The sequence below is a fragment of the Crocuta crocuta genome, unplaced genomic scaffold (assembly GCF_008692635.1).
Source record: "Crocuta crocuta isolate KB4526 unplaced genomic scaffold, BGI_CrCroc_1.0 scaffold53, whole genome shotgun sequence".
Taxonomy (NCBI): domain Eukaryota; kingdom Metazoa; phylum Chordata; class Mammalia; order Carnivora; family Hyaenidae; genus Crocuta; species Crocuta crocuta.
Window position 1 is genome coordinate 796968 of NW_027529432.1, and position 16681 is coordinate 813648.

Below are 16681 nucleotides of genomic sequence, written 5' to 3' on the forward strand. Positions count from 1 at the left end.
ATGGTTCGTGGGTTCGAGGTCCGCGTCGGGCTCTGTGCTGACAGCCAGCTCAGAGCCAGGAGGCTGCTTCGGATTCTGTGTCTCCCTCTCTCTCTGACCCTCCCTTGCTCATGCTGTCTCTCTCTCTCTCTCAAAAATAAATAAAACATTAAAAAAAAATAAAGCCACGGAGGCTAATTGCCACCCTCATTATTAACGCCATAGGGGCTAACTGCGCCAGCCATCAATGTATTGTCACTTGGCTCCAAATGCACCCTCTAGATAAGTTCTGTGCCCCTCTTCATATCTTTTTTTTTTTTAATGTTTATTTAGTTTTTAGAGAGAGAAGAGGGAAAGACAGCGAGAGAGGCAGAGGGTGAGAGGGACAGAGGATCCGAGGCAGGCTTCGTGCTGACAACAGAGAGCTTGATGGAGGGCTCAAACCCATGAACCATGAGATCAAGTCAGACACTTAACCGACTGAGCCACCCAGGCGCCCGGAGTTTCTTCATACATTGTAGTTACTCTTACATAGTTTAATAATTCTATAGTAAATGTCCCCATTTAACCTACTGTGTGTTTCCATCTCTTGATTGGACCCAGAATGCTGATATTCTTTCTCTTCAAAGAGGCCTGGGGAGAAGACCGTGTGTGTGTGCCTGTGTGTACCCAGTTCGGTATTGTGCACTTAAAAATTTGTTAAGAGGGTAGATCTATCCCTGTTTGTCCAAGAGGGGTCCTGGCAAGAAGTTCTGCTCCCTGATTCCTCCCTGAGAAAGGAAGGTCAGAGCCACTTAAAAATTTTTTTTTTAAATGTTTTATTTATTTCTAGGAGAGAGAGAGAGAGAGACAGCGTGAGCAGGGGAGGGTCAGAGAGAGAGGGAGTCACAGACTGAAACAGGCTCCAGGCTCTGAGCTGGCAGTCAGCACAGAGCCCGACGCGGGGCTCGAACCCACGAACCGCGAGATCATGACCTAAGTGAAAGTTGGACGCTTAACCGACTAAGCCACTCAGGCGCCCCAGGTCAGAGCCACTTTAGGCGACCAAACCACCCCACTGACCCATCAACCTCACAGTGGCTTTGTCACGGATGCGAACTTTGTGACAATTTGCCCACAAAGTCTAACTTCCTCGAGGCTGTATCTCAGTCCCAGGTCCCAGCTCCGCTTCCCTGGTAGAGGACAGCCATTTGCTTGTGCAAAAAACTCACAGAAGTAAAAGGGGATTTTTCACCAGTTTCTTTTCTGAGATACAGATTCACAAAGTGTGTTTAACCATCACCGCCATCAGGTGAGAACATGGATTGTTCTAAACATCCAAAGAGGGTCCTCACATCTGTGCAGCCTTTCCCATCTCCTAACCCCAGGCCACCCTGTGCCCCTTAGCTGTCATTCAGCTTTTTTCTTCTACCCTTCCCCCACTCACACCCCCACCTCTCCCACCACCCCCAGGCCCAAGTTACCACTAGGCTACTTTCTCTCTATATAGATTTGTCTTTTCTGGACATTTCATATTAAGGGAATCATAACATGTGGTCTCTATGTCTGGCTTCTTTCAGTTAGCATACTGTTTTTGAGATTCATCCAGGACGTAGCATGGATCAGTGCTCCATTAAGTGGGCACACAGCATTCTGTTTAACCAGTTCTGTTCGTTTTCAATGCTATTTTGGCAATTCTGGATCTTTTGCTATTCCATATACATTTTAGGATCACCTTATCAATGTATACAAAATGCCTCCTAGCATTTCAAGAAGGATTTTGTTTAATGTATAGATCAATTTGGCAAAGACTGTCACCTTAATACTAGAATTTTCCATTCCAAAGACAGAGAATGTCTTTTCATTTGCATGCATATTTAACAATTTTTTAATGTTATTAATTTTTGAGAGGCAGAGAGGAACAGAGTGTGAGTGGGAGAAGGGCAGAGAAAGAGAGAGAGACAAGGAATTTGAAACAGGCTCCAGGCTCCAAGCTGTCAGCACAGAGATTGAGGGGGGCTCAAATTCACAGGCAAGCCAAGAGATCATGACCTGAAGCGAAGTCCCGCACTTAACCACTTAACTGACTGAGCCACCCAGGTGCCTCTCATTTGCTTAACCTTGAATATACTTTTGCAATGTTTTGTAGTCTTCCTTTTTTCATTAATTTTAGTTTCAAGTATTTTTATGCTATTAGGAATGGAATTGCTTTCTTGGTTTTCATTTCCCAATAGCTTATTTCTAACATATAAAAATACAGTTGATTTTTTTTTTTGTACATTTGACTTGTATCCTGCAACCTTGCTGAATGTATTTACTAATTCTGATAGTTTTTTCACTTAAAAAAATTTTTTAATGTTTTATTTCTGAAAGAGAGAGAGAGAAAGAGAGAGAGAGAGAGACAGAGCGTGTGTGGGAGAGGGGCAGAGAGAGAGGGACGCACAGAATGGGAAGCAGGTCCCAGGCTCTGAGCTGTCAGCACGGAGCCCAACAAAGGGCTCAAACCCATGAACCATGAGATCAATGACCTGAGCCGAAGTTGGACGCTTAGCCGACTGAAACACCCAGGTGTCCCTATTCTGATAGTTTTTTTAAAGTGTGTGTTTGTGGATTCCTTTGATTTTTCTGCATATACGTATAGATGTGATGAGAGTGGACATCCGTGCCTTGCTCCTTATCTAGTATTTCTTCATCAAACATGCTGTCAGTTGTAGGGTGTTTGCAGGTGCACTTTTTCAGGGTGAAGAAGTTCTCTTTGGTTGTTAATTATTTTTTTAAGTTTTATTTATTATTGAGACAGAGGGAAACAGAGCATAAGCAGGGGAGGGGCAGGGAGAGAGGGAGACACAGAATCCTAAGCAGTCTCCAGGCTCTGAGCTGGCTGTCAGCACAGAGCCCGACGTGGGGCTCGAACTCACGAACCGTGAGATCGTGACCTAAGCCGAAGTTGGACGCTCAACCGACTGAGCCACCCAGGCGCCCTTGGTTGCCAGTTTTTTAAAGAGACTTTTTATCATCAGCAGCTGTTAGATTTTGCTAACTGCCTTTTCTGGGTACAAGGATAAGATCACATTATTTCTGTCCTTTATTAATACAGTATATTACCTTAATTTATTTGAGGGTGTTCTACCAAACTTGCATAATCTCAGTTATGGTGTCTATCTTCTTGGTATGTTGCCGAATTCAGTTTGTTAGTATTTTGTGGAGGAATTTTACATCTACATTCACAAGAGATATTAGTCAGTAGTTCTTTCCTTTGGGGAAGAGAAGGGAATTTTAGAGTTTTCAGGAATCTTCTCTCGAAACACCTTCAGTATTCCCACTGGATGGAGGCAGTAAGGTAAAAACTTGAATGGGATTCACAACGGACTTAATAGTCACCAAGAATGACCACTCCCTTGCTAGGTTTTCTTTCACTATGAATTCATTTATTGAGCTTTGGGCCTCCACCTTGGTTGCACATGAAAATGACCTGGGGAACTTTAAAAAATTAAGATGCTCCAGAGTGCGGCCTGGGGACTAGAGTTTTAAGCACTCTCCAAGTGACTCTAGTAGCAGCCAGGGTTATAGCCCTGGAGGCTTTTCCAAGGTCTTCTCCTTCCTTTTCCCTACACTTTACCCTCCCCAGCATTTCATGGACCTCCTAGAACTATCTATATCCTCCAGGACAGCCTCTGCTCCCAAGTGACGTTCCAATCTCTAATTCCAGATTAGCGTCTCCGTGCCCATTTTCTCTCTTTGGAGTAAGATGCTACTTCAAAACCTTCCATCCGTCTGCCTTTTATTCCCTTTGCAGAGACTGGCAACCCAGCTCTGACCTTCCTCCCAAAAAGTCACCTGCTTAGAAAACCTGGATTTTGTAAGCCCCTGGATAATGGTTCTGAAAGTCTTATCAATCTGACAGACATGATGTAGGGAAGTGGGCCGCGGGTTTATTCCTGCCTATGGCCTGTGGTAGGGAAGCAAGAGCAAAATCACAATGTAAGAGCATTAATTTGAACTCCTGGGAGTAAAAAGATGAAGCCTCGAGACTGTTTCTAGAACACACGGACTCTTGGGTCAACCCCCTGACCACGTATTGGAGTAGATGGGGAAAGCCAGCAGTAGAAGAAAATCATCAAGACACAAATACTAGGAGCTCCACATATGGCTCTGACCCTAACCCAGACAACATCTCAGAAATAAAATCCAGAGCCTGACTCTCTAAAACAGGGCAAGTGAATGGAAACCATTATCAATGGTATAAAAGTTCCCTGCAGGGACCCAGTGATAATATTGCTTATCACATTGTAATGTAAGTCTTACCTTCTTCCTGTTTCCCCACAAGTCTGTGAGAACCTTGAGGGCAAGGATAAGAATATCCTTCCAGATCACTGCTAAATAAAAAAAATATACCAAAGGAAAGCTCGATAGCCTTTATTTCACTGCTATCAAGTAAAATCTTCTTCACCTCTTATTACATTTTTCCCAGTAATATTGAGTCCTACAGACCTGCTTTTTGCTTACAGTGTTATCAATTGAGATTCTAGAGCCTAGCCTTAAAAATGCAAGTCTGTATAAATTTCTGTTTAAAAAGAATCTTCTGGGGCGCGTGGGTGGTGCGCATGGGTGGCTCAGTTGGTTGAGTGTCTGACTTCAGCTCAGGTCGTGATCTCACGGTTTGTGGGTTCAAGCCCCACGTTGGGCTCTGTGCTGACAACTCAGAGCCTGAAGGCTGCTTCGGATTCTGTGTCTTCCTCTCTCTCCGTTCCTCCCCTGCTAGCGCTCTGTGTCTCTCTCTCTCAAAAATAAATAAAGATTAAAAAAATTCTTTTTAAAGAATCTTCTAAAATGTTGAAGGTGATGCCCACCCCACAGCTAGAAGGGCAACAGCAGCTTTCGGCATCATAAAGCTTGCTAAAGAATCTGACTTGCTTACGTACTAAATTGGAAACATTTACAAAACTATCAACCTTGTTATATTGGGCCATACGGGGGCTTCATGAACGTTTACAACTGCTACCAACGTGCTCTGTTCTCTGCTAAGATAAGTCAGTCCTTAGAGTATCATTTGAAACAAATGGTCTTGAACCATCTGGAAGCTGGCGTAGTGTCCCGTGAAAATATCCTTCAAGGAAAAATTGAAATTCTCATTGGTAGTTGGACTTGATCATTCATTGGCCTAGTAATAATGTTCTAATCGTTGACAATTCTACGTTTCTGAACAATATAACTAAGACTAACTCGATGGGCACTTTCCTCTTCTCTCATAGAATCAATTGGCTCTATCTTCTATCACATAATGAGAAATAAAAACCTTTGACTGTCAGGATTATTATTTTATGAAAGAGATCAAAAGTCTCCCCTCATTTGAGCGAGTACAAGGCAGAGGGTCCCAGGGAACCCACAGTAATTGTGATAGTCAACTTCTGCAGTAAACTCAGCATGTAGAATCATATCATGCTAAAACCACTGCTAGAAGACACCTTCAGGGGCGCCTGTGTGGCTCAGTCAGTTGAGCGTTCGACTTCGGCTCAGGTCATGATTTCATGGTTCGTGGGTTTGAGCCCCGCATCAGGCTCTGTGCTGACAGCCAACTCAGAGCCTGGAGCTTGTTTCAGAAGCTGTCTCCCTCTCTCTCTCTGACCCTCCCCTGCTCACGCTGTCTCTCTCTCTCTCTCCCTCTCTCTCTCTCTCTGTCAAAAATAAATAGAAACATTAAAAATTAAAAAAAAAAAAAGAAGATACCTTCAAAAACACTAGGTGCAATCTCTTCATTTTTCTTCTTACTACTTAAATTCTTTTAAATAGTAACTGACTGGGGGTGCCTGGGTGGCTCAGTCGGTTGAGCGTCCAACTTTGGCTCAGGTCATGATCTTGAGGTTTGTGGGTTCGAGCCCCACATCAGGCTCTGTTATGACAGCCTGTTTTGGATTCTGTGTCTCCCTCTCTCTATGTCCCTCTCCCACTTGCACTCTGTCACTCTTTCTCTCTCCTTCAAAAATAAATAAACATTAAAATTTTTTTTTAATTAAAATAAGGTAACTTACATCCAAGAGAATTGAAAACATACGGGGTGCCTGGGTGGCTCAGTCAGTTAAGCATCCAACTTTGGCTCAGGTCATGATCTCATGGATTGTGAGTTCTAGCCTCACGTTGGGCTCTTTGCTGTCAGTGCAGAGTCCACTTCAGATCCTCTGTCTCCCCCCTCAACCCTCCCCTGCTCATGCTCTCTCTCTCTCAAAAATAAATAAACATTTTTTTTTAAAAGGTAGAGACTGTTGGATTAAAAAGCAAAACCCAACTCCATGCTGTTTACAAGAAACATATTTTTAATATAAATGCATAAATAGGTTACTAACAAAAGCCAAAAAATTTTACCCCATGCTAGCAACTAATTGAAAAAAGTTAGAGTGGCTATACTATCAGACAAAGTGGGTATTTCAAAGCAAAGAATATTACTAAAGATAAAGTGATTTCATAATAATAAGGGAATCTGTTTACCGAGAATAATCATCCTAAATGTTTTCATGTCTACCAACAAGCCCTGTGATTCATTAAGAATGAACTGATAAAACTACAAGGAGAAAGAAACAAATCCACAGTTATATTCAGAAATTTTATGCTCCTCAATGTAATTAATAGAAAAATACCAGCATAAGACCTGAATAACACTACGAACCAACTTGACCTAACTGGTATTTATAGAATACTCCATCCAATAATAGCAGAATACACATTCTTCTCAAGAGCTAATAGAACATTTACCAAGACGGACCACATTTGGGGCCATGAAACAAGTCTCAATAAATTTCAAATGGGTTCAAATCATATGAAGTGTGTTAAACGAGGAAGTTTACAGTCACAACTGAAAGTCATAATAGAAAGGAAGAAAGGTCTGAAATCAATGACCTCCACTTCCACCTTAAGACATTAACAAAGAAACGTGGGGGGGCACCTGGGTGGCTCAGTCAATTAAGCCACCGACTCCTGATTTCAGCCCAGGTCGTGACCACATGGCCAAGAGTTTGAACCCCATGTCAGGCTCTGCACTGGGCGTGGAACCTGCTTAAGATTCTCTCTCTCTCCCTCTACCACTCCCCTACTCACACAATGTCTCTCTCTTTCTCAAGAACTAAAAACAAACAAATAAATAAATAAGAAATGTGAAATAATACCAAAGTAAGGAGAAGAAAGGAAAATAATAACAACTGGGGCAGAAGCGGAGATAAAGAAAATAGAAAAACAATACAGGAAAATCAATGAAATCATAAGCTAGTTCTTTGAGAAAACCAATAAAATTGATAAAATGCTAACCAAATGGATTAGAAAAATAAGGAGAAGACAAAAGTTACCAATATCAGGGCTGAGAGAGATGACATTATTACACATTCTGCAGATAGTAAGGGAATATTAAAAATAACTTTATGCCAATAAATTTGACAAATTATAGGAACTGGGGAAATTCCTTGAAGATACAAGCCATTAAAGTTCACTTATGAAGAAGTTGCAAATGACATACCAGATAAAGGGCTAGTATCCAAAATCTATAAGGAAGTCACCAAACTCCACANTCATGAAGAAACAGATCATGTGACTATCCCATATCTATTAAGGATTTATAGTTACAACTAAAATTCTTCCCACAAAGAAAACTCTAAGTCCAAATGACTTCGCTGGTAAATTCTACCAAACATGAAAGGAAGAAATTATATGAATTCTACACAAGAATATCGCGAAGTAGGAGTACTTCTAAACTCAACCCGTAAGACCAGCATTACCTTAATACACAGCCAGACAATTACAAGAAAATAAAATTACAGATCAATACCCTTTATGAATATAAACACAAAAATCCTAAGCAAAATTCTATAAATCGAATCAAACAATGTATAAAGAGAATACATTATGGCCATGTGTGGGTCCCCCACCCCAGGATTTCAGGGTTGTTATAACATTTGAACACCCCTCAGTGTAATTAAAACTAAAAAAGAAAAGCTATGATCTCAATGGGTACAGAAAAAGCATTTGTTAAAGTTCAATGTCTATTCCTGATTTTTTTTAAAAAAAGAGCTCTCAACACATTTAAAGAGGGATAAAAGGCTCTGATAAAATAGCATCTATGAAAAACCTACAGCTTACATCATGTTAAATGGTAAAGACTGGATGTTTTCCCTTTAAGTTAAAGAATGAGACGAGCGTATCTGCTCCCATCACTGCTATCAAGTGGGAGTTCAAGTTGTACTGAAGTTCCCAGCTAGTGCAATTTAAGACAAAAATAAATAAAGGCACCCAGATTAGAAAAGAAAAGGCAAAACTGTCTTCATTTGCAGATGACATGATCATCTATGTAAAAAGTCTGCTGGAATCTACCCCCCAAAAGATACTAAAGCAAATAAGTCAGTCTAACAAGGTTGAAGGTAAATCTACAAAAGTCAACTATAGGGGGTGGCTCAGTTGGGTAGGTGTCTGACTCTTGATTTCCGCTCAGGTCATGATCTCTGGTTCATAGGATTGAGCCCCATGCTGGGCTCCATTGAGCCTCACACTGTCAGCATGGAGCCTGCTTGGAATTCTCTCTCTCCCTCTGTCTCTGCCCTCCCCAGCTCACATTCTTTCTCACATATGTGTAGTCTCGAAATAGATAAACTTTTAAAAAAAAGTCCACTGTAGTTCCAATTACTAGCAGCAAACGTTCAGAAATTAAATTTTTTTCATTTAAAATTTTCAAAATTGAAATCTGAAAAAAAATTTTAAGTTATTTCAGTGGTATCAAAAAAGATGAAATACTGACCAAAGATCTGAAAATCTTTCAAAAGATGTGCAAGATCTGCATGCTGAAATTTATAAAACATTGCTGAGAGAAATGACAGAAATAAGTAGCACATCTTGCTCATGGGCTATGAGACTCCATATTGTTAAGATATCAGTTGTCTTAAAGATTTGATGTGATTCCCATCAAAATCCCAGAAGGCTTTTTGTAGAGCCTTGGATGGCCAAAACAACTTTGAAAAAGAAGGCCAAAGTTGGAGGGTTAACATTACTTGATTATTATAAAGCTCTAGTAATCAAAATAGTATGGTCCTGGCCTCACCATAGACAAGTAGGGTCAAGAGAACAAAACAGAGAGCTCAGAAAGAGACTTACGGTACATAGATAACTGGTTTTTATGAAGGTACAAAGACAACTCAATGGAGAAAGAACGGTCTTTTCAACAAATGGTGCCAAGACAAATGGATATCTGTGGGGAATAAACTTAGGAATTCCCTGAGCCTACACGGATGGGTGTACAAGGCATAAAGAGTTAGAAAGCTCCAGGATGAACACACACAAGTCTGGGTAAACGGGATGAAGTAAATGGGGCAAAGGACCCCGGTGTAGGACAAAGATATAGGAATAGAAACGTCTTAGGATGAAAGCATCAAAAATGAGGTAAAAAAGATTAGGTGTTGAGGGTGGAAACGCCCTGCAACTTAGTACCGTAGCAGAAAGCTGCTTTCACAGGAAGGAAGGACCAATATAGGTAAACAGGCAAACAGGACTTTAGACCACAGCAGGCGAAGTTGCCCAGAGTGGAGTTAATAGCAAAAGAGGGGGGCCTTCTTGACCCTGAGGTAGCAAGCTCTGTCTTTCTTGTCCTCTAGACCGGTTTAGGTAAACAGAGGTGGCGCCTCATGTCTGCTGTAAACAACCTTCCGCCCAGCGCCAGGATTTTGTTTTGTATTGACCCAAACCCCTAACACTGCATATCTTCAAAACCCCCTTTCCCTCATGAGTTAATGTTCACGGTTTCATTATCTCTTTGTGCACGTCCATCACGCTTGTAAGCCTTCTGATCTTAATAAATACAGACCAAGGACCCTTACTTGGGGCTCTTATCTCCTTCTGGACATTAGCCTCTCTCGAGTTTTAATCCTGCGTCCTGCTCTCTTGCTGGACAAGAGAGAACTCCAGACCCAGAGTCTACGACAGACATCCACAAGGAAAACAAAACTTCAATCTGTACCTCACACCATATACAAAACTTAACTCGATATGTATCAAAGATATAAGTGTAAATGTAAAAAACAAAACACTAAAACTTTAAAATATCTAAGGGTGGCTGGGTAGCTCAGTTGGCTGAGTGTCCAACTCTTGATTTCAGCTCAGACTGTGATTCTGGAGTGGTGGGATCGAGCCCTGTGTTGATATTCTCCCTTTCTCCCTCTGCTCCACTCTCCTGCTCTCTCTCTCACTCTCTCTAAAATAAATTTTAAAAAATGAAAATATCTAAAAGAAAACAGGAGAAAACCTTTGTGATCTTGGGTTAGGCAAAGATTTCTTAGATACTACATCAAAGGCACAATTCATCAAAGAAAAAAGTTATAAATTGGACTTCATCGAATTGAAAAAAAAAAAAGTTCTTCAGAAGATATTGTTAAGAGAATGAAAATACAAGCCACAGACTGAGAGAGAAGACTGCAAAGCATGTATCTGATGAAGGGCTTGCACACAGGCTCTCTGAAGAACTCCCAAACATACAAACCAAGGAAAAAAATGGGCAAAAGATTTGGACATTTCACCCAATAAGATATATATGGATGACAAATAGGCACATGAAAAGATGTGCAACATTACTAGTCATTAGGGAAATGCAAATTAAAACCACAATGAGATCCCTACATACCTTTTAGGATAGCTAAAATTAGAGACTTACTATACTAAATACTAATGAGGACATGGAGTAACTAGGATTTTCACACACTTCTGGTGGGAATGTCCCACCAGTTTGGAAAATAGTAGGTTAAGCACACACATCTACCATATGATCTAGCCATTTCATCCCTACGTGTTTACCCAAGAGAAAAGACAGCATATATCTGTACAATGACTTGGGCACAAATGTCCATACCAGCTTTATTTCTAATAGCCAAAATCTGGGAACAGCTCAAAGGTCCATCAACAGGTAAATGGATAAACAACGGTGTATCCATACAATGGAATACTACTCAGTAATAAAAAGGAATCCAGTATTAATGACATCCAATAGTATGGATACAACTTGAATTTTTAAAATTTTTTAAAAAATTTTAATATTTATTCTTGAGAGAGAGAGAGACAGCATGAGCAGGGGAGGGGCAGAGAGAGAGGGAGACAGAATCCGAAGCAGGCTCCAGGCTCTGAGCTGTCAGCACAGAGTCCGATGTGGGGCTCAAACCCACAAGCTGTGAGATGGTGACCTGAGCTGAAGTTGGACGCTCCACTGACTGAGCCACCCAGGCTCCCCAACTTTATTTTTTTTTTTATGTCTATTTATATTTGAGAGAGAGACAGTGAGTGAGCGGGGGAAGGGGAAAAGAGAGACAAAGACAGAATCAAAGAGTTGTCAGCACAGAGCCCAACGCAGGGCTTGAACTTACTAGCCTCGAGATCATGATGTGAGCTGAAGTCGGATGCTTAACTAGCTGAGCCACCCAGGCGCCCCTGGATACAACTTTAAATAACTACATGAAATTAGGTGAAAGGAGATGGACAAAAAGGGCACATAGGATCTGATTTCATTTACATAAATTTCTAGAAAATGCAGATTCATGTACAGGGACAAAAAGCAGATCAGGTGCTTCCTGGGTACGAGAAAAGGGGGGATTTACAAAGGGAAACAAAGTTTTGTAAGTCACGGAGATGTTCATTACCTTGATTGCGGTGATGGTTTTGTGGGCGTGCCCATATGTCATAACATATCCAACTGTATGTTCTAAATATGGGCAGTTTATTGTATGTCAGTTATACCTCAATAAAGCTCAATAAAGAGTTCAACAAAGCTGTGTTTAAAACATTTTTGAAGGCATATCCAACATCCCAAATCACTAGGCAGTTGAACTTGCAACACAGTCTAAAGAAAGTAAAGCCCAGTCTGCAGAGAAGTGGCAGGCACGTTACAGATATGCGCTAAGAATTCTCCTGATACCCACCTCGGCAGCTTGCTTTGTTAATTTGTCTGCACTCTCAGGCTTTGGGGTTGAATGCGCCTCTGATCTTTTCTGGTTGGGTGTGGTCTCCAAGTTAACTACGGGCTTCTCCCTAAACCAATGTTGGGATCATGCAGTTAACGAATCACACTATTTCACAATTCTTGGACATTCTGCATCACTTCAGATGTGTGATTTTAAGATATCTTTCAATTTTCAGATTCTAGGGAACATTTTCCCGGAAGCTTGCTTCTGTGATCACGCATTTAGCTGTCATACAAAATCACTGCCCTTTACTGCTTTTCAGAGAATTGTTTAAAATGCTAATGAGGGGCGCCTGGGTGGCTCAGTTGGTTAAGCAACCAACTTCGGCTCAGGTCATGATCTCACGGTTCGTGGGTTTGAGCCCCGCGTTGGGCTCTGTGCTGACAGCTCAGAGCCTGGAGCCTGCTTCAGATTCTGTGTCTCCCTCTCTCTCTGACCCTCCCCTGCTCACATTTTCTCTCTCTCTCTCAGAAATAAATAAAACATTTTTAAAAATTATAAAATAAAATGCTAACGATAGCAATGAGTAGCTTTCAGGACTTTTTTAAATTGCTGATCATCTTTCTTACATATTTATCAAAGTGACACGCATAGCTTAAAAAAAATGGTAATAGTACATAATGGCTTCTAACGAAATGCAGTAGAACTCTGTCGCTCCCTTCTCTCTTCTGGTCCAACTGTGAGGGGCAAGCACCTTGAACTCTTGAGCTATTTCTTCCAACCACTAGCTCCGTATTTCTGAGACATTTCATCAGGCCACAACAGTGTGACTGCAAGTATCATGAAAGAAATTAGTATATTTTGTCCTTTGAACAAAATGTTGCAGGAGAGGGCTGAAACCAAAGACGGGAACATGCTTTGGGATAGTGTAGTGAAATATATTGGAGGCAAAAGACACTTGGCTGGCTCAGTCGGTAGAGCCTTAGAGCATCCAACTCCTAATTTCAGGGTTGTGAGTTCAATCCCCACTTCGGGTGTGGAGATTACTTTAAAAAAATAATAAAATCTTTGGGGAGCCTGGGTGGCTCATTCGGTTATACATCTAACTCTCGGTTTCGGCTCAAGTCATGATCTCACGATTTCATGAGTTCAAGCCTCGTATCGGGCTCTGTACTGACCGGAAGGCGACTGCTTGGGATTCTCTCTCTCCTCTCTCTGCTCCCCCCCCACTCACGTTGTCTCTGTCTCTCTCAAAATAAATACTTAAAATTTTTATTTTTTTATTTAAAAAAATTTTTTTAAGTATTTATTTATTTCTGAGAGAGAGACCAGCAGTGTGAGCAGGGGAGAGTCAGAGAGAGAGGGAGACACAGAATCCGAAACAGGCTCCAGGCTCTGAGCTAGCTGTCAGCACAGAGCCCGATGCGGGGCTCGAACCCACGAACCGTGAGATCATGACCTGAGCTGAAGTCGGACACTTAACCGACTGAGCCACCCAGGCGCCCCAATACTTAAATTTTTTTAAATAAAAATAAAATAAAATGTTTAAAAAAAATTGTTTTAATGTTTATTTTTGAGAGAGACAGAGTATGAGCAGGGGAGAGGCAGAAAGAGAGGGAGACAGAACCCCAAGCAGGTTCCAGGCTCTGAGCTGCCAGCACAAAGCCTGGTAGGGGGCTGGAACTCACAAACCATGAGATCATTACCTGAGGCCAAAGTTGGACACAACCAGCTGAGCCACCCAGGTGCCCCCCAAAAATAAAATCTTAAAAAAAACTAAATAAAAAAGACCTGGGTTTGAATCCTGGCTCTGATACTTGCTGTCTAACCTTGAGCTAGTAAATGAATCTGAACATCAGTTTGATTATCTATAAAACGGAGGTGAGAGTATTTGTCTCACATAATTCTCAAGAGGGTTAAATGAGAGACCATATGTACACATCTGGAACATTACCAACCCCCCAAATGGCATTTTCTTGACCTTTCCCCATGCTTCACTTCTTCTCCAAAGAATAGTGTATGCGGGGTGGAGGGAACCCCTCATTTTCAGCATAGCTCTTTTGGGAACTTTCAGACCCTCGAAATCTTAAAAAGAAGCAACTGGTCATAATCTGTTATTATCAGGAGCACACCAGCCTTCCGTTTACTGGTTAATGGTATGCTGGTCCCTACGGAAATCACTTCTGGATTTACAGAACTGCCATCAAGGTCGGTTCTTCAAAAGGCTCCCCCCCCCCCAAAACCCAGTCCTTCCATACGGAGTCTCTTACCCCTCCTGGACGCTTCTGTCCAGTTCCGAGGTTCCCTGCCGCAGGTGCTTGGGAGAGAGCTGGGCCAACACTTGAGATGATATTTCTAAGGGTGGGGGAGGGGAGAATACTATTTAAACCACCGTTGCCTCCTACAGGGAGTGACATCTGTGAAGGTGGCTCGGAGCTCCAGGCTCCAACTGAGCCTGGCCTGGTTAGCCGTCAATTTTTTGGGTAAATGAAGGCGACTGCGGGACTAGGTGCTGGAGAGGTCTCAGCTCCTCAGGTTAGGAAAGGCTTTGGAATTCTCAGGGGTAGAATCGGGAAGAAGGTGGAGGGAGATCCCAGAAATCCTGGGACTAAACCCGGCGGCAGAAGCTCCTAAGGAAGCTAGGAGCCTAGAGGCGACCTCAACTCCGCCTGCCCGGGGCTGCCACCCCTGCTGGCACACTCCCGCCGCGAGCAGAGTCGCAGGGCTCGCTCTGATTAAAATTAACAAATGCTCCTCCCCGACTCTGCGCTCATTCCGGTTAACCGGCATTTCGCGCAATCAACACGTGGCTGCGAGAAGGAGCCTCGAAGGCCACTCTGGTGACTTTTCTGGGGGTCCGATGGCGCGCTGGGACCTGAGAACCCCCCAAGGGGGCGTCCAGGCCGGGGCGCGGCGGCTCGGCGGGGAGGGGCCCGGTTTCTGCNTTGGAGGCCCGAGAAAGGCGGAGAAGGGCGGCGGCGGAGGTCCTTCATGGGGTGGAAGGCCACGCAGGACAGTAGGCGCGGAGGCCGGTGGTGCCATCCGACGTCGCTGGAGAAGCCAGAGATTAAGGAGCGACACATGCATTGAGGAGGGCCTGGGGGAGGCACACTCAGGGGTTAAAATGGAGGGATCCAAAGTTTTTATTTAATTACATAACTTAAATTATATACCTTGTAATTAATTACATGTAATATGTACAAAACGTATGGAGTGCATGTAATTGTGAAACATGACAATAAAATGACTCCCCGTGGAAACACAAGTCTGCTTAAGAAGGGACTATACCTAACGCACAGAGGCTGCTTCCTGTGTGTTCCTCCCTTATCCCAGCTCCACGCCTCCCTCCGCCAGAGGTAACCTCTGCTGACTTGTGTCTATCATGCCCTTTGTTTAAAAGTTTTTTTAATGTTTATTTATTTTTGAGAGAGAGACAGAGCTCGAGCAGGGGAGGGGCAGAGAGAGGGAGACACAGAATCCAAAGCAGGCTCCAGGCTCTGAGCTGTCAGCACAGAGCCCAATGCGGGGCTCGAACTCAGGACCCATGAGATCATGACCTGAGCCCAAGTCGCACGCCTATCCGACTGAGCCACCCAGGTGCCTCTATACCCTTGCTTTTAAATATAGCTCTTTAGGGGCACCTGGGTGGCTCAGTTGGTTAAGCCCCGGACTCTTGATTTTGGCTCAGGTCATGATCTCTGGGTTGGTGAGATTGAGCCCTACTTGGGGACTGATTATGCCTAACCTGCTTGGAATTCTCTCTCTCCCTCTCTCTGACCCTCCCTATCCACCCCTCAATAAATAAACTTTTAAAAATAAACAAAATAAACCTTTAAAAATAGCTTTTTAAAATCCCTTCTTTGTATCCCTAATACACTGCTTGATTTGACATATACTTGCAGCTTTATAAAAATGGTAAGCTGGGGGCGCCTCAGTGGCTCGGTGGGTTGGGTGTCCGACTTCCGCTGGGGTCATGATCTCATGGCCTGGTGAGTTCAAGCCCTGCTTCAGGTTCTGTGCTGACAGCTTCAAGCCTGGAGCTTGCTTTGGATTCTGTGTCTCCCTCTCTCTCTGCCTCTCCCCTGCTCATGTTCTGTCCCTCTACCTTAAAAACAAATAAACATTAAAAAAATGGTAAGCTGGGGGTGCCCGGGTGGCTCAGTTGGTTAAGCGTCCAACTTCGGCTCAGGTCATGATCTCACAGTTCGTTGGTTCAAGCCCCGTGTCCGGCTTTGTGCTGACAGCTAGCTCAGAGCCTAGAACCTGCTTCAGATTCTGTGTCTCCCTCTCTCTCTGATCCTCCCCTGCTCACGCTGTCTCTCTCTCTCTCAGAAATAAATAATATTTTTTTAAAATGGTAAGCTGTGCGTTATCTTCTACAACTGGCTTCTTTCAAAGCTGTTTCTGCAATACATACATACTACCGTGCAGATCTCTAATTCATATTCGCTTCAAAAAAAATATTCCGTTCTGTGAATACACCACCCTTTATCAATCCTGTGACAAAGCCACTTGGTGTTTTCTTCCTAATTTGGAATTCGAAACTATTAAAAATAGCCCAAATTGTGTCCTGGTGTGCGCATGTGAGACAGTCTACAGAATTTAGCACCCAGGAAGGTATGCACATAGTTAACCTTACAACAGAATACTAAAACGTGTTCCCCACTGAAGGCACCAATTTCACTTCTACGAGCGTGTGTAAGAATTCTTGTGGGTTTACATCTTCACCAATTCTTAGTTAGTTACCTTTTCCAGGTGAGTGGATGTCAAATAGTCTTTTACTAAGGAGTTTTAGTAGAAGATATTTTTTG

General features: G+C 42.8%; 1 protein-coding gene across 1 annotated transcript in view; it reads right to left on the reverse strand.

The window, feature by feature from the left end:
• PLAAT5 (phospholipase A and acyltransferase 5) overlaps positions 1-14953 on the reverse strand; it is a 19738-nt gene extending 4785 nt beyond the window's left edge. The window contains exons 1-3 of the mRNA XM_077759577.1: positions 14746-14953; positions 14141-14225; positions 11889-11997 (exon numbers count right to left, since the gene is read on the reverse strand). Coding sequence (XP_077615703.1) covers positions 11889-11997; positions 14141-14225; positions 14746-14953 — 402 coding nt within the window. The remainder of the gene's footprint in view (positions 1-11888; positions 11998-14140; positions 14226-14745) is intronic.
• Positions 14954-16681: the final 1728 nt, after the last annotated feature.